General features: G+C 47.5%; 1 protein-coding gene across 1 annotated transcript; it reads right to left on the bottom strand.

Moving 5' to 3' along the window:
• Positions 1–12,732: 12,732 nt before the first annotated feature.
• PIPOX (pipecolic acid and sarcosine oxidase) lies at positions 12,733–24,941 on the bottom strand. Its single transcript, XM_036269561.1, has 8 exons — positions 24,785–24,941; positions 22,999–23,147; positions 16,066–16,279; positions 15,599–15,781; positions 14,431–14,583; positions 13,904–14,062; positions 13,263–13,338; positions 12,733–13,032 (listed from the first exon to the last, which is right to left on the bottom strand). The coding sequence occupies exons 1-8, from the start codon at positions 24,896–24,898 to the stop codon at positions 12,902–12,904; spliced, it is 1,179 nt and encodes a 392-aa protein (XP_036125454.1). The 5' UTR covers positions 24,899–24,941; the 3' UTR covers positions 12,733–12,901.
• Between the last annotated feature and the right edge of the window lie 241 nt (positions 24,942–25,182).

Below are 25,182 nucleotides of genomic sequence, written 5' to 3'. Positions count from 1 at the left end.
CACTATTCTAAGTGCTGGTATTGATGAGGTCCTTTCTCTCATAAAGCAGAGATTCTTGTGAAGTTAGACACAAAATATGTACTGCACTTACTAATATGTAAGCTTTGTGTGAGCAGAGAAGTAAGTCATGGTGTTTGTCCTCCAGGGGCTTGTGGATTAGGGCTAGGGCAGACCCATGTGAAAATGATTATATGAGACATAACAGGACCAAAAAAGTTGTTTGGGGCATATTATGAGCGGGGATACTCACTGTGAGGAGGAGGGAGGACTGGGAAGGACTGCGAAGTCTTCTACAAGGAGGTGATATTTTGAGCTGGGTTGTGAAGAAAGGATAGCATTACCACAGGTAGAGATTGCAGGGGCAGGTGTGCTGGATAGAAAGAAGAGATTAAGCAAAGGCTCTGAGGCAAGGATAGAGAGGTGGTGGTAGGAACCACATGTGGTCTGAGGAAGCCAGACATCCCCTCACGTGACCAATGCTTCTCCAAGCTGCAGCGAAGCTTCTCTGCCAGGGAGCGGGGCTCCAGGCTTGGAAGGAGGCGATCCCCTCAGCACCAGTTCCCCAGGGGAGTTCAGGGGCCTGCAGGATTATCAAAGCCCATCTTCATTTTGAGTGTACCTTCAGAGCCCTGTACGCCCCTGCCCTCACCTGTACACTCAAAGTAGCTCTGGTCCCTAAGATGTAAGTGATTCCTACAAAACTGACAGCAAATCTGCCCCTGTGCCGAACTCAAAGCTGCCTCAATAGATCCTCCTCTCTAATCTCAGCCCCTCAAGATTTTTCTGACTCATGGATAAGGGTCGTGGGTGAGGACCAAAGCCCTGGGAGGCTCCCCATGGTGCCCAGTGCCTAGAGACCACAGCGGTACGAAATGACCCCTGAACTAGACCTCCTTTTGTCCTGTGTCCTCTTGGCAAATTATACCAGTTGTCCTTCTCCCATGCCCCACCCCTATGCCTGGTGGCACAGACATTTAGCGATTTGCTCCTTAATTGTCCCCCAGCTAGGCTGCACAGATGCTGCTCTTTAATCTCTCCTGATAAATGAATCGCGCTGCTCCTTTAATCATATGTTCATATCCAAGCCAATTTGAATCAATTTGGCAGGGATCGTGTTGCAAGAGATGCCATGACTGCTGCTTCTCCCTCCCCTCTGACCTCCTGCCCTCAGGGCCCTGGAGCCAGCGTGTCTGCTGTCCTCACCCTCAGCAAAGAGCCCAGGAGGCCCATCCAGGAAAAGCATCTCCTACCTGAATGGCGGGGACTTTTCAAAGTCAGTTGTTCATTCCTGTCCTCCAAGCAGGCCCCAGTGGGACTCCAGGGAGATGGACTCCCATTGGCCTCAGAAATAGGAGGAAGTCGGGTTAGTCCACATCCTTCCTCAGTCACTGAATAAAGGGTCCCATTATCATCCCTGGGAGAAAGTGCTGCCTTAAATCTAACCCTAATCCTTTTTGTTCCCCTTTTATTTCCTCTGAGCTGGTTCTCAGGAAGTTGGACACTTCATCACCTTTACATGGCAACACATTCCAGACCAGTCTATGATCATTTGTCCTTGCTTGTTACTGTTTCTGGCTGCCACCCCAACTCCTTTCATCTTTCCCCAGGAGGTATTCTTTTCTCAATCCTCCAGCCTGGTGGGCAGTCCGGGACTTGCTTGGTAATGTACCAAGTTTTGCCTCGTTTGGGACTTGCTTTTTCACCTACAGAGTTGGACTGCACGTGTGATAGTGAAAACAAAACAAAACAGACAAAACCTGCTAAACCGAGTGCTTCTGCCGCTAGTACTGAGACCTTGAGAAAGGACTTAACCTCTTGGACCTCAGTTTCCCCACCTGTAAAACAAGGTGATATTGCTGGCAAGAACTTTTGGCTCCTAAGTTCGGAGGGAGCCCCTCAGTGCTGCCCACATCCCCATCCTTTCATGACCCTTGGTGAGGAGCCAAAGGACGCAAAGGCGGCGCTAGGGTGGCTGCGAGATCCCCGTGCTGGGTTGGAGGGGGACGTCTTCTCCCAGCGCGAAGTCTGTCGGAGTTGATTCCATCCAAAAACCAGGTTGCACCTACACGTCGTCTTCACGTCCTTTCCTTTTAACTAGGGCTCTGCCAGGCCAAGCAGGCGATCTCCCATAGATGGCAAACCGGGTATATTAGCATATTCATATCCTATTTGCATGACCTGGACCTCTGGCTTCGGCCCCGCCTAAAGACGATTCCCGCCCTTCTGAGAAGCCACGCCTCTTTAAAGATTCTTAACGCAGTTTACCAGGCTCCACCCAGGTCATTAGTTGCCCTTTAAGGATTCCAAGGACATGGACCCTTGTCTTCACTCAGCCACCCAACAATACTGCTTCCTGCTCTTTAAGGGTTGAGGATGAGTAGTGACTTGGGCCTGTCAGTGGTGGTCTGTGGGATGAAGATGATGATAAAACCAATAATAACTCCCATTTGTTGAGTGCTTACAATGTACCCAGTATTTATTCATTTTGCCTACATAATCTTATTTAACCTTTGTCACAACTCTATAAAGTGTCCTTGCCCCTGTACGAAAACAATGTCTGTCCTGGCAGGGTCCTCAGCTTGGTTCCAGCAATTGGTCAGGCGACTCGGAGCTATTCTGGCTTTGTCAGATGATGAAGAGGGAGGGAGAAAGCCAAGAATCACTGTCATGATCTTCATATCAAATAGCTGTGTGCCTGGTATCCACCAAGCCTTGGGAAGGAAACACTTCTCGGCAATTTTAAGGGGGACTTGTCAACCTCACATTTGTGCTGCTCCTTACAATTTCAGAATATCCCCCATACATGATCACATGTGGGCTTCACAAACACTGTACCAACAATATGAATAACAGTTCTACATGGCCTGGAATGCGAATTTTAAGCTATAATCATCTCATTCTAATTTCATTACAGTACAACAGAACAATCCAGACTGTTCTCTGGGATTTGATCTGGGAGGAGTGATTTTCAGAGTAATAGCCATTTTGGAGTTAACAAGAATGCCAGATTTGTTTAGAAAAAATTTTACAGAGAAATTGAGTCTTCTGTAGTATAAACCCCAGTAATGGGTCATATACATGAGGGAGATTCCAAAAAGGATGTGTGCTTTGTGATTGAAGTCGGTGACATAAATCTCCCAGGGGAATACTTAAATGTGCAGATAGAATTTGCTTTAGATATCAAAAGTCAGCTATGACAGTTTTACCCAAAAGCCTCAAAAAGGATATTACGTTTTGACACTACTCAGGCAAATTATATTTGAGGTGGCTTAAGAGTCAAAGAGTTTCCACATTTTAATAAATTTTGATATGTTTTGTGCCACATCTATGATCTGACTAGATTAGGAAAAGAAGCTAATGGATTTGGGGAAGAGAAGAGGCTAAGGAATTTGAAAATGAAGAATACCAAAGGAAAAAAAAAAGTTAAAAAAATCTTGGTATAGAGAAGAGGCAGCCAATAGTTTCAGAAGCATTAGGTCTTTGAAAGACAGGTCAAGAACTGGTAACCAGGCAAATATAAAATTATATATGGTGAAATAGGCCTCATGGGTCCTATTTCTCAAAAGATTGGCATCAGGTGCCAGTTGGCATTCTTGCTTGAGGGCTGCTTCTGGCCCCCATGGGAATATCTTCCTCTGGAAAGCAAGGGAGAGTGACCCTAGTGAGTGGCACTGCCCCAGAATGTTCTGCACTAGAGGCAAAGGTCTCATGGCCTGCCTTTGAGGGTCCTGGAGCTCATCCGTGGAGCTGTTCTTTCTAGTGGACCACACACTGAGCCACTGGGCAGGATTTCATAGTAGAAATGAAGCTTCTGTTCTCAGGAACTGGCAAAATAAGCCTAGAGAACCAACTACAAAGTGAGGCAATCTTATAGTTCTGTGAATGGGTTCTTAAAGGAACATGTACGTGACAAAAATACATGTGAAAACAGAGAAATAGTTGAAGGGACCTCTGAATAATAAAAATAGTTTTATTTGGGCATAGATGAAGTATCTGTGCATATAATGTAAATTCTTCATACATTAAAAAAAAAAATTAGTATAGATGTGTACCTGTGCCAAACACTAAAGAAGGCCCCAAATCGTCCTATTAGTGTGACTATAAGAGTAGCTTCTTTCTGGCATTTCATATATAGGAATAGTAGCCATGGGGGGGAAACCATGTGGCGAAGCTGCTTAGAAACTGCTTAGATCCCTTGCTCAGGAAAAGCCGTTCTTAAAGCAGCAGGCATCTCTTGGCATGGCTGAGAGTAGAAGCTGAAAGAGGAACAGATTGGAGGGTGGAACTTGAACAGGGTATTTTGAGGAGAGAAGCAGCGGGGAGAAGAGAATAGCATCTAGACGGTACCCTCCCATGCAGTCTGGTGCCCTGCAGGTGACAGGTTTAGGTGAGGAGACCCGTGTTGATAGAGGAACTGGTGATGGATCAGGGTGAGGAGAAGCCAACTGCCAAGAAGGTCATTTAGAATATCTGTGTCATGGTTATATACTTAAAAAAAAAAAAAAGATCTGTAAAGGTGGACATGGCTCAATGACCAGACTCTGTGCCTGGCTGATGGATTTGTCTTTCTCATACCTGACTCCACCTAAGAAGGTTTAACCCCTTAAGGAAAAAGTATTTTTGCTGTTTCAGAGATTCAAGTGACCAGTGAGTTCTCTGAGCAAATAAGAAAGTATGGGTATTTGAAGGGAATGCCTTGGGGTTCAGGCATCACAGAAGGTCTGGGAGGAGTAAGTCCCCTGAGGGTGGGGGGTGATCTTCATCTCCCTCCCCTCCCCCTCTCTTTGCTCCCCAGTAGAAATCAGCTACAAATCTCAGCTTGTTGGGAACAGATGGCCTTGGCTGACGAATAAGCCACCGCAGGCTGCTCCACCTGTTCTCGGGCTGGAATAATCAGCTCGAGACAAACATCGGCGCTGAAATAACTCATGGCAGCGGGTGATGCGCAGGCACAGATTTCAAAAATCTCTTAAATAGGCCCCCTCTAACTCTCTCCCCTCCCCAGCCCCTAGAGGCCATCAGGAGAAGGTAATGGAGTGGAGAAGACAGATAGAGCCTCAAACTGAGCATGATGCCCAAGCTGGTGGTGCCCCGTGGTTGGAAAGGGGGAGGGGCTGAGTTTTGCAGGGTGTTGGGGAGTCAGGAATTGGGGATGGGGGACCATTCACCTAGAAGGGCAGCAAAACGTGAGAATGGTTGGTCCACGACAGGGATAAGTGTGAGGAGATCCGACCAGTCAGAGATAGTAGAAAACTGAGAATTTGGGATTTATTTGAATTTTCTCATTAAAGGAGTGATATGCAAATGATATCAAGCTACCAGCCAATCTCTCAGCAGCTCAGACAGCTCTGCCCCCAGCCACTGGGGTTGGGTGCCTGGGTGCCCCTACTTCTCTGGGCTTGCCTGCAGCCTCCCCTCACTTCCTTGATGAAGTCAGCTAGGCTAATGTTCCCTGGCAGAGGCAGATGAGCCCATCAGGGAGTGACAGTGCAGGGAAGCAGTGGTGACATCAGTGGGGGAGGGGTGTCCAGCTGAGATGAGGGTCCAGCTCCTGAGGAGTCAGTCAGGAGACAAGGAATGGAGAGAGAAGAGCAAGACTTTTTGCTTGCTCTGGGTACCTCGGGCAAATGGCTTGCCTGGGTCCAGCTGCTTGGCCTGGTGCACAGAACATGGGGGCTCTGAGTCCCCCGAGGCTGTGCTGGCCAGGGAAGAAGACTGCAGAGCCCTTGGACCTCCAGAGCTGCGTCTCTTACTGCCAGATATTGTACCTGGAAAGTGGTCCCTGCAACTCTGCCTGAGACCCAGGGCACTGGAGGACAGGACCCTCACCTGACATTTAGGGTCCCACAAGCCTGCTCTTCTCCTTGAAGCTGGGTGTGCTCACAGAGGTCCCATGATGGCTCCTGTCCTGCTGAGTACCTGGCTCTGTGGGTCTCACCCTGTGCATATTAGAACCACTCAAAGAGCTGTTGTTTTTGTTTTGTTTTATATACAAAACATAAAACTAAGAGTATAATGAACTTCTTTATGAAGCAGCTTAAACAATTATCAACATGAAGCAAATCTATTTTTTTTTAATCCTCACCCAAGGATATGTCATTTTCTTGATTTAAGAGAGAGAGGAAGGAAGAGAGAGAAATGTTGATCATACTCACCCTGACCGGGAATCAAACCTGCCACCTTCTGGTGCACAGGACAACGCTCCAACCTACTGAGCCACACTGACCAGGGCAACACTGAGCAAATCTTGCTCTATCTACACTCCTGTCCACTTCCCCACTTCACTGGGATATTTTGAAGCAGACCCCAGATATATCACTTTGTTAATGTTAGTATCTATTCCTCAAAGAAAAGAAAAGAACTCTTAAAAAATGTAATCACAATACTCTTTTTTAAAATTAATTAATTTATTGATTTATTTTTAATCCTCACCCAAGGACATTTTTCCATGTTTTGTTCAGATAGAGTGGGAAGGAGAGAGAGAGAAACATTGACATGAAAGGGACACATCGAGTGGCTGCCTCCCTCACCACCCAACCAGGGCCGGGGACCAACTGCAACCGAGGTACGTGCCCTTAGTGGGAACCGAACCCGGGTCTCTCTGACCACTGGCTGAAATTCTAACCGCTGAGCCAAACTGGCCAGGGCCACAATACTCTTATCACACCTAAAAAATTTATCAAAAACTCCTTAATACCAAATATCCAGCCAATGTTTAAATTTCCCTGATTAGCCCTGGCTGGCTTTGCTCAGTGGTTAGAGCGTCAGACTGTGGACCAAAATGTCCCAGGTTCGATGCTGGCTAAGGTCATATGCCTTGGTTGTGGTTAGTCCCTGTGTGGGAGGCAACCAGTCTATCTCTCTCTCTCTCTCTCTCTCTCTCTCTCTCTCTCTCTCTCTCTCTCTCCCCTTCCCACTCTGTCTGAAGATAAATGTAAAAATATCCTCGGGTGAGGATAAAAAATAATTAAATTTCCCTGGTTATACTCTACACTAATAATTTAGCAAATATATATATTAAGTTAGTTTGTTGGAATCGGTATCCAAACAACACTGAGGAACTTAAGAAATACTGTGACCAGGACCTTCTTCCTCCAGGATTCTGATTTGACTAACCTTGGGTGGGGCCCAAGCATTGTATTTTTTAAAGCTAACCGGGTGGTTTTCATGTGCATTGAGAAATGTTCTACCTCTCCCCGTACCAGCTTCCTGCCAACTCCTCCTCATCCAGGCTGTTAAATACCGCTCCCTGCCTCTTGCCAGTAGTCCAGACAGACACCAGAGCAGCTGGCACTAGTATGCCTACCTGGAGCCCCCCTTCTCCCAGCTCCTCTTCCAGGATGGGCTCACAACTCTCTAAACGTGAGCATTCCTGTTCCTGCATACGCACACGTCATGTGCCCATCCCCCACTCCCATTCCTATCTCTTTCTCCCTTAATATGCCTGGTGCCTGTTCTTGCCTTGCAAGCATAGCAGTATTTTTTTTTTCTTTTGCATGAAAATAGCAAAATTCCTACCTCAGGAAAAAATGAGAACTTCCCTAGGGCTGTACTCATTTGGCTGTTCAAGGGGCTCTGGGCTGTGCTGGGGCCGACCGACCGTCAGGCGTGCTGGGGGCTTGGCAGCAGATGTAAGGGAAACCGGCAACTGAGTAGGACTTGAACCCAGCACGTTTCAGGGAATCGAAGAAACCGTTCTCTCCTGAGGATGTTGGCCCCAGGAGCATTTAGAGAATTATGCCCATGTCCCTGGCTCACAGTCTGACTTCTCATGGCCGCTGCTTCTGTTCACTCCCCTACCCCTCCACTCGGTCTACCTTGGGATTCGGTCCCCTCTCCTGTGCTCCCCACTCCGTGTCTCACTGAATGCTGGTAAAACAAATCTAGTCTAAAATAATGAGCAATCAACTACCCTGATGCTTGGGGCAGGCTGGGCAGAGGCTGGGGGGAAGGGGTAGGGAGCTGAATCATTTATAAAGCTTAATAAAGATGCAGATGAGCATGCTGACTAAGAGCCCCAGAGCTGGGCCTATTCATTATTCAAAGTTATGTAAATGCCATTGGGTCCTTCGCGTTAGAATCCTGCCCCTTGTCTCTGCTGCTTCTCCCTGCCTGACAGACCCAACCCCCTGTTGCACCCCCTTCTCCCGCACCCTCGGGTGCTTTCATTCACCCTGTCTTGGCCCTGGCCTAGAGATCCATTCCAGACCCTTCCTCCACGGTAATAAAACTCCTCCATCTCCTCCCTAGCCAGAAATCTTCCAAAGGCTTGTGGGGAGGTCTTGGCCTTCAGGCAAGCCTATAGGCCCACATAGGTGGGCTTCTTATTTTATTTTATTTTATTTTATTTTATTTTATTTTATTTTATTTTATTTTATTTTATTTTATTTTATCTTTCCTTTATTGATTTGAGAGAGAGAGAAAGGGAGAGGGAGAGACAGATAGAAACATCAATGAGAGAAAACATCAATTGCCCACCTCCTGCATGCCTCCCACTAGGGATTTGGCCCACAGCCTGGGCATGTGCCCTGACTGGGAATCGAACCAGTGACCTCTTGGTGCATGGGTTGACACTCAACCACTGGGCCACACCGGCCAGACTATGGGCTTCTCATTTTAAAAGATATCCAAGGTTAGCCCTGGCTGGTTTTGCTCAGCGGTTAGAGCATCGGCCCATGGACCAATGTGTTGCCTGGTTCAATTCCCGGTCAAGGGCACGTACCTGGGTTGCAGTTCATCCCTGACCCTGGTCGGGTTGTGTAGGAGGCAACCAGTAGATGTGTCTCTCTCACATCGATGTTTCTCTCTTTCTCTCTCTCCCTCCCTCCCATTTTATCTGATGATAAATAGAAAAATGTCCTCGAGTGAGGATTGAAAAAAAAAAAAAAAAAAAAAGATTTTCAAGGATAGAATACCATAACAATGTGTCCATATACATTTCAATATCTCATAAATCTTCTTAGTGGGATGGATATCCTGGGGTCTAACCGAAACCCCTCTGACTGCACTGGAAGCCTACCATTGAAACATTCAGTTTCATTCCACTCACCAAACTCTCTTTAATCATTCTTCTGAGAAGTAAAATGCAAGCATCAAGTCATGCTCCAGCTCGTTGTCCCTGACCAACTCATCCTTGTTACCTCCTTCTACTTTTCTGGACAGCTGAACCGCCTTCTAAGTTATACTCACATTCCTTAAGCTCTTCAACCTGTTCTGAGAGGCCAAACTCTGGTGAGGGTTTAACCGGCACTAACTACACTCTATAGCTCCTCTTTTCCACATCATGATTACCGATCTGTACCCCACAATTGCCTCCATCTTAAGACAACGTACTTTCCTCTGACTCTCCATACTCTGTACCAATCTTTCCCTTTTCCCTATCACCCCCTCGTTTTTCAGTTTGGTGAGGCTGGGAGATGAAGAATTGGGTCAGAGGCACAACAGCATCGATTGCCTCTGCTTTCTCTTCTGTTCTGGACTCGCTTTCCTCCCTCCCTATCCCCAATCTATTTTTAGCCTGCCTCTGTTTTCCTTAGTCTGGCTGGCAACCACCCGGGCCTCCCTCTCCTCGCTGCCCTTATCTCTCCCCTGCAGCCTGTGCAGACCCCAGCTGCCCTTCCAGAGGTCTCATTGCCCGCCCGACTTATTTTCCTTCTCTTCCATCTTGAAGATATGTCAGGTTTGCCTGAAAGGGGATGCCTGGCCATGCTCAGGCAGAAGGAAAGCAGGGAGATAATGCTGGTGGGTCTGTTTGGGCAAATCCTTCAGTGTTATTAAACCCACAAGGTGTCCTCCGACCCTTTCTACAATAGCTTGTCCTCTTCTGTGTGCCTATAGACTTCGTTCTCTGCATTTCTTTTCCCCCAATATGACCCCATCCCACCCCCAATAAGAAATGCTCAGTTCCATTACTTGGCCATTCTGGACCCGTTTCCTTCGGCTTTGGGGGTGTGTAGCATTCCTGGAGGTCCTTACCCGCCTTTTTGGCCTGCACATCACCGGTGTCTTCTTATCCAATTCCTGCTGCTCCCCATTCTTCCCTGACCTCACCCCACTCACACACACCTGACCTACCCAGCATGCCCTTGTCCCTGCCCCTCCTTGCACTCTGTTTCTAGGACACACCAGCGCATTTGTAAAGGACCTTAGTCCGCTCAGGCAGGGCTTGTCAGCATCCCCCACTTGTCCTTTCTCAGCCTCCTCTAGACATTGGTCCCCTACTTTAGCTGCCACCAGCACGCTGAATTGGATATTTTGGAAGGGATGCTGCAGCTGGCTGGGGGAGGAGGGAGGCACAGAGAGAAGCAGAGGCAGAGGGAACTGCGGGCAGCTGTGGAACGAGAGGGAGAGGTTCCCAACATCCTTTCTCCCCAACTTCGCCAACCTGGGAGCTGGCAGGATCTTACATTGATCCCTCTCTGTACCTCATTTTTCTCTCTCACACACACAATGCTTTGCTTTACAACTTACCACATTCTCTTACATACCTCCAGATGCCTGCCTGGCACACTCCCTCTCCTCCGAGTCAGCTCAAATGTTCCCTCCTCCTTGAGTCCCACCCTGACCACCATCGAAAGGGCGTCCCTTTCCCACAGTCTGTCTTCCTCGCCCGGTTCTGCTTTCCCCAGCACACGTGTCACCTTCTAACAACATACAATATAATTTACTTGTACATATCATTTCCATTCCTTCTTCTCACTGGACTGTAAACGCCGCAAGAGCAGAGATTTCCATCTGTTTTGTTCAGGGTACATTGGCAGTGCCTAGCACAGTGCCTGACACACAGCAGAAGCTCAATAAATATTTGAATAGTGAATGAATGAATGAATGAATGAATGATCTTATTCAGTCCGCACACACTCCTGTACAGTTGGTTGATATTATTACCATTTTTTTAATCTTCTTATTACCATTTTTATTGAGCTAAAATATCTAGAACATAAAATGTACCATTTTCAACCTTTTTAAGTGTACAGTTTAGTGGCGTTAACTACATTCACTTAAACCATGTTTGTGTTTGTGATGTGTTAAACTAGGATGTGAAAGTATCCTCACCATCCATCTCCAGAACTTTTTTTTTTTTTTTTAGTCCTCACCCGAGGATATTTTTTCTATTTATCTTCGGATAGAGTGGGAGGGAGGGAGAGAGATACATCAATGTGAGAGGGATACATTGACTGGTTGCCTCCCACAAGACCCTGACCAGAGCCAGGGACAAACTGCAACCAAGGTACGTGCCCTTGACTGGAATCAGACCCACAACCCTTTGGTCCGCGGGCCAAGGCTCTAACCGCTGAGCCAAACCGGCCAGGGCTCCAGAACTCTTTTATCTTCCACAACTGAAACTGTGTCCGTTAAACACTAATTCCTCATCCTTCCCTCACCACAGCCCCAGGAGACAACCATTCCCCTTTCTGTTTCTCTGAATACAGCATGTGTCCTTTTTTGTCTGGGCTTACTGCACTTAGCATCATGCCTCCAAGGTTCACCCTGTTGTAGCATTCTGCCCATTTTACAGGTGTGAGGATGGTTTTTATTCCCACTTTACAGAGGACGAGGTTTAGGAAACTCACTGAGAGCACCCAAAAAAGCAGACTTGCCATAGGGCTGATGGGATCAGCTTGGCTTTTATAATTCTCTGGAGAAATCAGCGCTAATCCATGTGCCTAGACCTGTATGGCAGTTGAAGAGTAATTTCCTCTGTGTGGTATTTCCTCTGGGAATATTTTTACTCTTACTGCCATTTTCCACTCTTTCCCGTTCAGTAACTCCTCCTAACATTTTCACTACCACCACCCTCCCACCAGTCCCAGTTTTTTTCCTCCCCAGAGCACTTTAACTCTTTTCTCTTGGGTCTAACTGGCCTGGTCTGGAGATCCTCCTGCTTAGGTTCCATCTGAGTGCATTAAGTCTTGCTTGAGTCCCTGTTTACACCCCTCACCCCTCCTCCCACCCTGGGGTAGTTATGAGCCTGTTCCCTTTCAAAGCAATTAGTGCAAGGAGGCCAGCCGACTCGGTGCTAATGCCGTTTCATTAAGTGGGAGCAATCCTAATGATAATAAAATGGCACATTTAACATTCAAACATTGAACAGGGTTTCTAAGCGAGTGTGTCTCTCTTTTTCTTTCTGGTATAACAGCTCCATCTTCATAAGGACCTGACAATACACCTTAATGGGAGACAGGGGAACTGAGCATCTTTCCAGAACCAGAGAGAGGATGAGAACCAGACAAAGAATTCAGAGAAAAAGGGTGCGGTGTATCGAGGGGATAAAAACCCCGAAGGATTCCTGGGGTAACAGATTCTGTGGTGCTGATTTAGACAATTAAAGTCTGTAAGAAATGAGGTCACATGGAAAAGAAAGCCCGCCACGGACTTTACTGCAATGCTGTTATTTATTTGTTTATTTAACTTTTTTTTTCCAGCAAACATTTATGGTACCTCTGCGATGAGCCAGATTTTACAGGAGTTTGCGAAGGAGGGTGTCTCTAGTTTTAGGAAAAGGAACTTCAAGGGCAGCAGTCATCTGCAAATCCTCTTGTTTACCCTCCCCTGGGCATCTTTAGTCAAATTCATCAAATGTCCCAGTGAAGGGAATTTTTAACAACTGCTTTGGTATCTCGTGCTGGTCCTTATGCCCCCTCCTTATACGAACATTGCAAAGGTCCTTGCTACTCTGTGATTATAGATTGTCTGATTGACCTTCTAGAAGCAAAAAAGTCACGGGATTGAGGAGCTGGCCAGGGAAAAAGGTAGATTCAATCATCTGGTGTTTAGGGGACTCAAGAGAGCAGGAGAGAAGGATGACATCTCACAGCCAGTTCCTTCATCTGAAAAGCCTTCCGAGCAGAGGGTGTAATTCACAGCTCCTGTGCTCAAAAGGGAGGCTGCAGGCCAAGGGTCAAAGGTGAGCTTTGCCCAGGTCAGGGAAGCGGCTGATTTGAAAAGGTGTCAAGTCATAGGATGGTGTTAATTTCATGCTTAATTCATACAGGATCTTGCCCACAACAGGGGACAGCTTAAACCCATGCCCTGGAGAAAGAAAAGCAGGTTGTCAAACATCCAGAGACAGGGGCTGGGCTCTCTGGAAGCCCCCTACACAGTCCCCAGACAGAGCCTCCCACTATGAGCTCCTGTTCCTCTCTAATTGCCCTGCCCAGCCCCTTACACACTGAGTATCTGGACAGCTAAGAAAACACCATTGCCTGGCACTGAGGTAGGTTCGCTTTAAAGCACCCCATGTCCCCCCTTCTCAGACTCACCAGAGAACCCAGCACCAATGACAATGTTGTCATACTTTGGGTGTCGATCAAGAATGAAGTGCCCATCAGGGGTGTTCTAGAAAGAAACAATCACACCTGTGTCCTCTGAGGACAGAGGTAGGAGGAACTGCAGGCTCAGAAGGGAGGGGACTAGGCTGGATTTCTTTCCAGAAAGAATGGGTATGCGCTCAGCAACGGTCTCTGCCTGCCAGTGCCCCCTTTGGGTATGTCAGTCTTTCTCATTCGTCCATCTGCCTCGCTCTCATACAGAGCTATGAACACAGTAGGTGCTCAGTTAATGTGAGTAAACTAACTTGGCCAAGATGCCTCAGGCTCTGGTGACATCTGTCTCTTCTCTTTGTCCCTAAGGCCTGCTCCACTAGAACATCTTGCCAAAAAATCTTTTAGAGCCCTTCTGGGAAACATAGTAAAGGACTGCCAGGCATAAGTCTAGTTTCCTAATGAAAAGGCATATGAATAACCTCTAATGGGTCCTCTCTGGTGGAGGTGAACCGACCCACAGAAACGAACTCATTTATCTCAAGTCACATACTATGTCAGGAGTCAAGTAGAGTCAAGCCCGAGCAGCGCCAGGCCAGTCTGTCTCCTCCCCCGGTTCCCTGGTTCTGCCCACCCCTTACCGTGTACATGCAGTGCTCCACAACGGCGGGCTTGGGGTCTAGGTCAGGTAAGTGATCTCTGACAAAGCGGCTCAGGATTTGGACGTCTTGGATGTCTGAGAATTGTGTGGGGCAGTCCCGCTCCTCAGGATCTGCATTGTTGCCGTGGTGATAGCAGACCTGGCTCCCAATCAGAGCAGTGTGAGCTTCGAGGGCCAGCATTCCCGAACACCCACCCAGCCCAGGGGACAGGCTTGTATACACAATGCCTCCATCCATCATCCCAGCCTTCCCCAGTCCTGACAGATGCTGCTTGTTGCCACACACGGTTGCCTAGTTGTTCATTCCCCACCAACCCTCTGTTTGTAAAGGAAGGGCTCCCTTTGCTGAGCCTCAGGACAGCTGGGTGTCTTGCAATGCAAGCAGTGACTAGCGGAGGAGACTCCTGCTGCTGCCACCGGGACCTGAGGGAGTCTGCTGAGGGGAGTCAGAGCAGCTGACCCGATTCTGTATGCACCCTCCTAGCTTTCTCTGTGCCTTTCTCTCACCTTCATCAGCCCCGGGTACTCTCCGGAGGGCAGCCCATAGATGTGGTGGGGAGCCAGGCTGAGGTCCAAGTGCAGAAAGCATGGAAAGGCCTGGGACGCACCATAGCTTCCGGGAACCTTCTCTCGCCAGTAACACACATTGATCCGCTGGGTCTTGAAGCAGGGAGAGGAAGTGGGAGATGAAAAGGGAAAGCCGCCCTGGCTGGTTTGGCTCAGCGGTTCAAGCGTCGGCCTGCGGTCCGGAGAGACCCGGGTTCGGTTCCCGCTAAGGGCATGTACCTCGGTTGCAGTTTGTCCCCGGCCCTGGTTGGTCGTGCGGGTGGCAGCCACTCGATGTGTTCCTTTCACGTTGATGTTTCTCTCTCTCTCTCTCTCCCTCCTGCTCTATCTGAACAAAGAATGAAAAAGTGTCCTTGGGTGAGGATAAAAAAGAAAAGAAAAGGGAAAACCTTGGAACTCTAAAGACAACAAGAGTTTCTTCTGGGGTCTTAGAGCCCTTCACTATAAGTCCATATGCCCCAGTGAACTCATCTATCCTTTTTTTTTTTTTTTTATCCTCACCCGAGGATATTTTTCCATTTTTTGTACAGATAGAATGGGAGGGAGAGAGAGGAAGGGAGAGAGAGAGAAAAACATCGACGTGAAGGGACACATTGAGTGGCTGCCACCCGCACGACCAACCAGGGCCGGGGACAAACTGCAACCAAAGTATGTGCCCTTAGCGGGAACCGAACCCGGGTCTCTCCGGACCGCAGGCCGACGCTCTAACCGCTGAGCCAAACTGGCCAGGGCTCATCTATCCTTTTTTCATCCAATTCTCATGTCATTTGCATGTTATATTATATCATGATGCACAAAATCTCTGAATCTGTCTCTTCTCCCATCTTAGTCTTCTCCCATAACTGTACCCAGCCTTCCTTATTTCTCCCCAGGAGTTAATAATACCTCATATTTATTGAGTGCTTGTGATCGTCCAGACCATCTCCTAAGGGCTTTAGGTATATCATTTAATTTAATTATCTAACAGCCCTAGCCCCTATTCTACAGGTTATAAAACTGAGGCTCAGTGAGGTAAATTAATTTGCCTAAGTTGTCCACCAGTAAATGGCCATCTGGCTCCAAGGTTTCTTCTCTTAAGCACCAACTCTCAGCCTCCAGCTCCCCTTACCTGGAGAGGGAGCTTAATTCCCAGGGGACAGAGGAGCCGGTTGGTCCAAGGACCTGCTGTGATGACCAAGCTATTGGCTTGGTAGCTCTTGGAGGTGGTTTTCACCATGACTGGTAGCCCTGGTTTTATCTCCATCACCTTCTCTCCATCGCACACTTTGCCTCCCAGCTGTCGAATTGCATCCTGAAAGGGCAGGATCAGGGAAGGGCAAATGGTTATGTATGGTTCACCCTGGTGGACAAAGAGTCCTTCACTTAGGGCAGAAAAGAGTGTAGATTCTAGACCTCCTCTCGCATATCGACAAGGCCTAGCAGGGCATATAAAACTGCCCCGCCCAAAGGTCAAGACTAAAGCCTGCTCCGAAAAAGCTCTCATGGGGGTAGGTGGGGACAGGTTGGGACACGGCTGGTTGGGACCCAGGATGCTAGACCAGGAGCTGCGTTGCCCCTAACACTGCACAGTGTCACCTGGAGGGCTCCGAGGGCCTTGGCTGCGTAGAGAACTCCTCCGGACTTCTCCAAGAGCCCCGCTTCTCCTCTGGCCAACCGAATATTGGGGAAACGTTGCTTCAGCTCTTCAGATGAAAGACACTGGTGTTTAACCCCCAGCCTAGATAAAGTACCCTGGATTGTCTTTAATTCCTGATTTTCCTTTATCCCCAGCAGCAATAGTCCAGTCTGCCTGTAAGAAAAAAAAAAAAAAAAAAAATGACACCTGGGTGAAGGTATGCATCAGGGCCCTGAGCTATATGCACAGGTTCCGGCCAGACATCAGGGAGAGTCCCAGCCTCACATTACAAAACAGGTAAAGTGATTTTGATTCTGTCACAAGAATCGCAATATTATTAAGGGGGTTTCCAGTTCATACCCAAGTTGTCCTTCTCTCTATTCCTTATAGGTTCGTCCCTCCATCCTCCCTCTCAGAATCCATCCTGTCCTTGAGGGCAGAGATCCTAAGTCCTCTTTTATTTCCACACCTAGAAAGGGTTATGTGTTCAATGAGTTTGATGTGATCTCTTCCTCCTGTCCCCCAACCCCATTCACTGTTTTCATCTCTATTCTTTTTTTTTTCAGTCCTCACCTGAGGACATTTTTTTGTTCAGATAGAGTGGGAGGGAGAGAGAGGAAGAGAGAGAGAGAGAGAAACATCAACGTGAAAGGGACACATCGACGTGAAAGGGACACATCGAGTGGCTGCCACCCACACGACCAACCAGGGCCGGGGACAAACTGCAACCGAGGTACGTGCCCTTAGGGGGAACCAAACCCGGGTCTCTCTGGACCACAGACCGATGCTCTAACTGCTGAGCCACACCGGCCAGGGCTTCATCTCTATTCTTTATCCTCTTCCCCTACCCCTGCTGTTTCTGTACCCTGTCCCTTTCTTTTATCATGTAATGTTTTGTCTCTTCCTGTGTCTGTCTTTTTTATTTATTTTTCTTTATTGATTTTATAGAGAGAGGGAGAGAAAGATAGAAACATCGATGAGAGAGAACATCATTGGCCGCCTCCTGCATGCCCCCCACCGGGGATCAGGCCCATAACTTGGGCATGTGCCCTGACCGGGAATTGAACCGGCGACCTCTTGGTGCGTGGGCTGATGCTCAACCACTGAGCCACACCAGCCGGGCCTGTCTTTCTGTTTTGTCTTAGAGGCTGCCCATTTTATGGAAAGGGACTTAAATTGGGAGATCTGTCTCTGGGCTCAGTTCTGGTATCCCCTGTAACCTTGCTCTGGTTGCTCACGTCCTCAGGCCCCAGATTCCTTCTCTGTAACAATGTTTGTTGAACTACTGGTGGTTCCACATCAGTGTGGTACCGTCTCCAACCCAGGGGCATGTGGAAATGTCATGGGCCTTTAATTTTTAGTTGTCACAATGCCTGCAGGTTACCATTCACATTTAGTGGGCAGGGACCAGGGATGCTAACCTGCAATGCTCAGGAAGATCCCACCCAAATGCCAATAGCACCTTCATGCAGAAACGCCAAGAGATGATTTCTTAGTGCTCCAGCAATTAATTCCGTTATTCTACGATTTTATGTTTCCCTATACTTCCCTCTGCGCTTCTTACTCACCAAGAAAATGAAAGCTGTTTCTCTTTAATGCTTTCTGTCTCTCTGTCACAAGAGACCAGAGATTCTTTTTTGTGGAAACTGATCTAAATGACAGAAAGGTCACTTTGGCCCTTGGAGCCATTCCTGTCATCTCTCTCAGTTTCAGCAGTTGCAGTGACCAGCATCAGCCTGGTACATCCCCCAGGTACTGAGTATAAAGCTCGTAATAGCCTATAATGGAGTCTCATGGATATTACATGCTTCCAAATCCCACATTATCTGGTTGGGGGGATTAAAGAGAAGATAGGGAGGGGTTAGGGACACAGCAGGCCCCGGGGCTGGTGTCAGTACACAGAGCCGCGCAGCGTGCCCAATTCATTTGCCATGGCCCCCGCCTACCCAGCATTCACCACTGGTGAGAAAGCAATGAGCACCTCTCCTCTTCAAAGCTCAGTGGAGGAAGGATGCTAGAGAAATCCCTAGTCAGCAGACAGTTTTTTTCTGTGGCCCCGGAAAAGAACTTCAGAGTGGTTCTCAGGTAACAAAAACTTGCCTAGTAAACTTCTAGGTCAACAGGATAATTAAAAAGTCACCCAAGTGTTTGTCCTTGAACCCTTTTAAACCGATGGAGTTTTGGCTGGGTAGGATTCTGAGAAAGACCTGGCGTAACCCTCAGCTCAGCAATCAGATTGCTAGTCTGGAAAGAGAACAGCATGTTCTAACCCCACCTGCAGTGTATCAGCCTTGGTCTCTCATATGCTCTGAGATTCAGTCCCTTTCCCTTTCTCCCTCCTCCCTTCCTCCTTTTTCTTCCTCCTCCCTTCCTTGAAATAAGAACCCCTCTTACAGGAATGTACTATACAGGGGAAATAAACTCATGCCAAGACAACGGGCCAATCTGTTGAATTATGAAATGCTGAGTGACACTCTCATTCCCAAACCGTCCTGTGGTGGATGATGTGGGGGCTCCCCATTCCAAGGACTAATCAGCAAGCTGATTCTGCCGGTGAATGTAATTGTGCCGACGGTAATCATTTTGCTCCAGCTCTCTGCCCCTGTGGCATTTATTTCTTAGCCCAGATATTGATCTAACAGTGGGAAATTTTCCATCTGAATCTGTGATGCTGGACCCTCCCCTAGTCTGAAGATGCGTTTTGGAAATTCTCATTTTCCGTGGATCACAGCTGAGCTATTTGGCCTAAGGGAAACCGTGCACTGCTGGAGAAATGCCTTGGATTGGAGAGAGATTTTTGACCATTATGAGCAAATCGGAAATAAATGTAAAACACTGCCTGGAAATGCAAAGGCCTGTCATTATGGGAGATAGGTGAGAGGCTCCTGTGGGAAATGCTTAGAGAATTGGAAATCAGTCAATCAAAACCGAGATCGGAGAATGGGCCTTTCCCCCCAGTATGAAGATAGATGACTTCCATGGGCAGATTGAAAATCATTTAAGTGCTTATTTTCTTAATGGCTTTTCCTAGATCCCAATAAACAGACTGCTCATTCTGCATCAATTTCTCACCCCCGTGCTCTGGGCCTCCCTCTCCTCTTTTTTGCTCAGACCTAGGCTACAAAATTTGGGGAGGCATCGCAGGAAAAAGAAATGCCCAGAAAATGATGGTCAGGGCTGGCCTAGAAAGAAAGCACCTTGAAATGAGGCTCGGTGGTCCGGAAACCCTGGAAAAAGTACAGCCCCCAACTCCGAATGTCCTCAGCTGTGTCAACGCATTTGGTATGAGTTGTGTCTTCCTCCCAACCCCAGCTGGATCCAGGAAACTAGGAAGAGGTCATCAAAGATTCTTCCCAAGAGTCTTGTTGATGCTATGGCCCCGATAAAGCCACAGGGTTGGTGATTAGGGATTTCCTATAGTGAGACGGGAGGCAGGATGGAGTGAGGAGAAATTGGGAGGGACAGACATTTCTCCCCGCATCTGCCATCTCCTATCCCAGTCTCCAGTTTTCCCCTCTCTGGGTAGAAAGTACCAGGCAAGCCAGCTCTCAGAGTCACCTTGGGGAAGGGATTCAAGTAAGGACTTGGAGATGGCTGCTGTCTTTGTTGGTTCTGGAGGAGCTCTTGGCGTTTCATCTTCCGCTCAGTGGGCCGAGGTGGAATTGGTTAACAAAGACCGCTCCAGGGAGGGGATGTGGCTGACAAGCCAGACACTTCGCAGACACAGGAAGCAGCAGCTGCGGAGGGGGCCACCAGGTTCTGCCAGCAGCTGTACTGCCTACGGCTGTGATCTTGTCTGATATTGTCAGCTAAGCAGGGGCAGCCAGGGTCAGGGACTAGATAGTAGGACTCAAAGGGGAAAGGAGGAGCAGGAAAGAGAGGGGCCACAGAGCGGGGATTTGCTGTTGCTATCAACGTCCTGGCGGTACACATCACAAAAGATGCAGACCTTGTGATCTGACACATGTGTCACAGTCTGTTCCCAGAATATATGCAAATATCCTGAGCTCACCCATGTTTAGAATGCCACTGTCACAGGAAGCGGCAGAACAGAATAAAAAGAATTAAACAACCACCTCACCTACCAACTCCTGAAGGTGTTATATTTTTAAATCATCATCAAATAGCATTAAGTAAATACATTCGTACCTATCAATTAGATTATGAAATTGTGCTAGTTCTTCCAGAAGAACCTAAGGGAGTAAGAACGACAAAGATGATAGATCATTTAGAAAATCAGAATTAAGAACAAAAGATAAATGAATTGGAATAGGAAGTAGCTGTGCTGTGTCCCTACTAAGTAAAAGAACCAAATAAATTAGTGTGTCTGAGTAAATTAGGTTAACCATAGAAAGGACTTGTTAATAATAATAATATATAACACCTATTACTCTATAGGACTTTTAAGGTTATTCAAAGTACATTCACTTTACTCTTCCTTTTTCATTATTGAGGCTGTGAATGGTCTTTTAAGAAGGGCTATGAGCCCTGGCCGGTTTGGCTCAGCAGTTGGAGCGTCAGCCTGCAGACCAGAGAGTCCCGGGTTCAGTTCCTGCTAGAGGCACATACTAAAATACATACATACATACATAAAAAGGGCTATGATATGTAAATAAATAAATAAGAAGGGCTATGATATGTCCCTGTCTTTAAATGTACATTAGCAGTCTTCTGATCTGGGATGACTTAACAATGAACTTGTTTGGAGACAGGGGGTAGACAAAGTAACCAGTTTGTTGTATCTACTAAACCAGGGGGCCAGCAAACTATGACCCAGAGACCAAATCAGGTCTGACTCTTGTTCTCATTTGTCACACAAGCTAAGATGGTTTTGTATTTTTAAATGGTTGATAGAAAGCAAAAGAAGACTATTTCATGACATGCAAACTATTTAAAATATTTGTATCCATAAATAGTTTTATTGGAACACAGCCACGCTCATTTTTTCACATATTATCTGTGACTGCTTTCACATTGCAGGAGTAGAACTGAATAATGGGAAAAATTGAATAGTTGCAACAGAGACCCGCAAAACCTAAAATACTTACTATGTGGCCTTTTACAGAAACTCTTCGCCAAGTGCCACTCTAGACTGTAAGAATTCTGTGATTTGCACTATGGGTTAAGGCCCTGACTACTCAGTAGCAACCCTCTAATGAGGTCTAATGAGAATTAAATGAGTTAACATGCATCCGGTACTTTTAGAACAGCCTTACTTTCTTATTATAAGCACTAAATATATGTGATGATGATGATGATGATGATGATTTGTCTAAGCCCTTTACATACTTATCCTCACAATAGCCCCATGAGATAGATATTATTACTTCTACTTTACAGATGAGAAAACTGAGTCTCAAAAACATTAAACAACTTGCTCCAAACCACACAGATAAATGTGTCAGAGGTGATATCTAAAGCCAGGCCCACCTGGTTCCAAAGTCTTGTTCTCCTGCCAAAGAAGAAGATAATGAGACTATGAGAATCTCCTACCCAAGGGTGCCTTTCCCTCTCTCCCTGTCCAGCAGCCTTTCCCCTTGATGTTCTTGGTTGCTGCATCCCACCTGTCTCCCTCTGCCCTTCTTCCTCCCTTGCTCAGTTGAGATAGGAAGTGGCGGACCCAAAACAGGTGGAAGGAACTGCCATTTATTGAAAGGTGCTAGGCACTGTGCCAAGTATTTCAGAAGAGTCTCATTTAATCCTTACAAAACTCTGTGAGAAAATATGAAACACAGAGAGGTATAGAAACTTTTCCAAGGTCACACAGCTGGGAAGAGGTAGAGCACAAAGGCAAAGTCAAGCCCGTCTGACTCCAGAATCATCTTCCATATGAAAGATTCCAGACACTCTTCTAACATCTCTTTTAGTCGCCTCCTTGTCTGCTGGGAAGAAGTTTGCCCTCCAAGGCCTCAGTTCTTTTAGCACAAAATTCTCGGCAGCATTCACAGATGGCTGACAGAGAGGGTCCCTTTGCCAGGCGGCCCCTCAGCAAGACATGCTCCTTTATTTGGGTGCTGGGTGCATTAACTGCCTCTGGAATAAATCTGTAATTAGCTGCCCTGGCTGTATTTGCATAATGGATTTCACTTTATTCTTAAGTTAATGGTGTTTTTGCAACAGAACAGTAACCTCTTGGTTCTTGGCCATTAAAATAACTGCCACCCTGTAGGGCAGAGCTGGAGTTTTGTAGGAAGTTCAGTTAAGAGCCACAGAGATCAACAATAAAAATAAAGGAGGGAAAAGAGAGCCACAGAGAAGATGGGAAGGGAGGTGGGGTGGGTGGTTAAAGTTGTCTTTGTGTCACAGATTGTCTGCTTTCCTCCCCATGAGCCTGTGACGGGTCAGTTAGGAGGGGGCCTTGCGGGGTAGAGAGAGCCACGGGGCAATAAGGAAAGAGCTGCAGGCTCGCTCCCTGGCAAGCAATGGGGTCTGAGGAGCATCCCTCTTCTGTTCCCATGGGAGGAGGTATTTGGAGAGAATGAAACAGATTTATAGGGGTTGATCTGGGAGTTGGGAGCTGCACCCAGCATGAAAAGTTATGATACCACTAGGAACATAAAGAATCAAGGCAGCAGCCTCCTTTTCTATAATAATCCCTGCCCTAAAAGAATCTCAGATGGCTTCCCAGAGATATAGATACAACCTGTGCTAGCTTTGGACACATGGTCTGGACCGTCCTGAAACTCCAGCAGGAGCCAGCTGGACCTGTGGAGTGATCAGGACGGTGAGCAGGATGCGTGTCTGACACTTCCCAAGCCCTGTGTCCCTTCACTGAATTGCAAGTGTTCAAGGCCCTGCTCCTTCACATCCTAGAAGCACCTCCAGGTGCTGCTCCTTCACACCCTAGAAGCACCTCCAGGTGCTGGGCCCCATGATTCAAGGAGTTCTTCAACCTGTATAATTGGGTTCCAGTTTCATGCTCCAGCTGGGCCCATGCCTGGTAGCACTCATCCATCATCTGGGTGTAAAAGTCCTCAGGGTATGCCCTTCGGATTATCCGGCTCTGCCCGTGGGAGCTTCCTCGGGAGTGTGGTAGAAAGAACTGGAAGTGGAGAACAAGAGAAACAGCTGAAGCTGTGACCCCTTGCACTGCCTGCCTCCCTTTTGGAGCCAGCTCATCAAGTCAACCAGGAACTGTCAACCAGGAGCATTTATTCTTCAAATATTTCCATACATTCTCCCTGTATGACCACATTCCTCACTCGGCTATCAGAACAGAAGTTCTTCAGTAGCACTTACTCAGCTTCCTTTTTTGTTAACATCATTCACATCCCAAAGTCCCTTTGTTAGTTTGTCTTCAGTCATCTGCTGCTACCCCATCCCACTTAGACTCATGGAGAAGCAGAATTAGAAAGAACCTTTGAGATCATTCTAGTCTAGCCCCTCATTTCATGGACAAGGAAACCACCTGGGATTTAGCAAAAGATGAAGAGTTGCCTGCAAGATTGAACCAAGAACCCCTCAGGCTTTGAGAAAACTGACTGAAATGAAAAAGGTTTCTAACCAATCCAGCTCATTACCAAGAAGAATAAACCCAAACCAGCCTGGATAGCTTTAGGCAGAATGGGAGGGTAGAAATCTCTAGAAGCTGGGCTGGGTGGACATGTCCTGAGAAAGACCCTCTACATATGCAAGCCCAACCGCATATGCATGGTCACAGTAGATGGCTCTGCTTGGGGTCATCTTTTCTATAAGAAAAAATAAGACCTAAGTCTTATTTCCTGTGCATCAAACAGGAAGCTGCTGTTATCTGGAGGTAATAGAAAAAAACAGAAGCCTCTGTTGGGTTCCAGGGTGAGAGGCCAGAAATATGCAGGGAAGAATCTTACTGAAAGGTGAAAGTCAGTGGTTTGAGGTGCATGGGCATGCTAAATAGCAATCTCAGGCGGTAAATAAAGAAAAATTGGGTTTATTTAAAGAAAGGGGGTTGGGGGATGGGATATCCAAAGGGAAGAGCTACACATCACTGAGCCATGGGGTATTGGGTCAATGATGGCAGCCCCCAGGAGCTGGAGTTTCGTCCTTATATGCATTCACTGGTGGGAAGCTTTTGTCAGTTAGTGGGTTTGGGGGTCTTGGTTGATGGGTTTGAGCAGGGGGTGGAGCTACAGGAATGCGGATGTGAGATTGAGTGCCTGTTTGTTTCCTGTTGTCCAGTTGCATTTCTTGTCCTGTGGTGGGAAGTTTGGTCTTTGTTCTCCTGGGGCCCAGAGGCTTGCAAAATGGCCGTTAGGAATTATATTGCCTGTGTAAGTACTAACACTTACCTCTGAGGCTGACAAATCCGCCTTTGCCTCTAGGAAAAATTATCTCTACGTGGTTACCCAAAGCAGAGCTGATTATTTTTCTGGGCTGGATCAACCACTTGGGCACTTCTGTGGGTGGCACAAAGGAAGAGAACAGGGCCTGGGACACTTCTTGACCCAGGACAGGAACTGGGGGTGAAGGTGGAGGGGCTCAAAAGAGGAAATACACCTGGAAACCCAATGTGGGTCTTAGGGAGGGTGGAACTTACTTTTATTGTCATGAAACACACCAGGCAGCTAAGCTACAAACTGCACAGAATTTATGATGATCCAGCCCTGTAGTCTGGCCCCATAGCCCAGCTCTGGAAACCTTTCTCTAGAGGAGGAGACAGCAACAGTCCCTACAGTCAGGAGCACGGAGGTGACACAGTACCTGCTCCAGCAGGAGAACCCTCTTTCCGTGTTTGGCCAGATGGTACGCAGTGAAGCAGCCCTGGATGCCTGCCCCAATCACAATGACATCACAGACGTCTTTCTGAGCTGCCATGATGCCCACCTAGCCCTACAGCCACAGTGCCCACACACAAAGGAGAGGCAAGCAAAGCGGAGCTCCGGGATGAAGGAGGAGGAGTAGGGCAAAGTCCAGCCTGGCCAGCATTCCCACAATGCCTTAGGGCCAAGTCCTCCCCTCCCCCAAAGCCTGGCACAGGGCTCAGCCTGGCCTCCCCTGCAGCAGAGCAGAGCTGGGTAGTCTGATTTGTGAGATTTAGCCCAGCTCAGCTGCCAGCCTCACCCTTGCATCTCTCTAGCTTTCTATTCTTGGCTCAATTA

Source organism: Molossus molossus, unplaced genomic scaffold (assembly GCF_014108415.1).
Source record: "Molossus molossus isolate mMolMol1 unplaced genomic scaffold, mMolMol1.p scaffold_m16_p_19, whole genome shotgun sequence".
Taxonomy (NCBI): Eukaryota; Metazoa; Chordata; class Mammalia; order Chiroptera; family Molossidae; genus Molossus; species Molossus molossus.
This window is presented reverse-complemented; position numbering and strand designations above follow the sequence as displayed.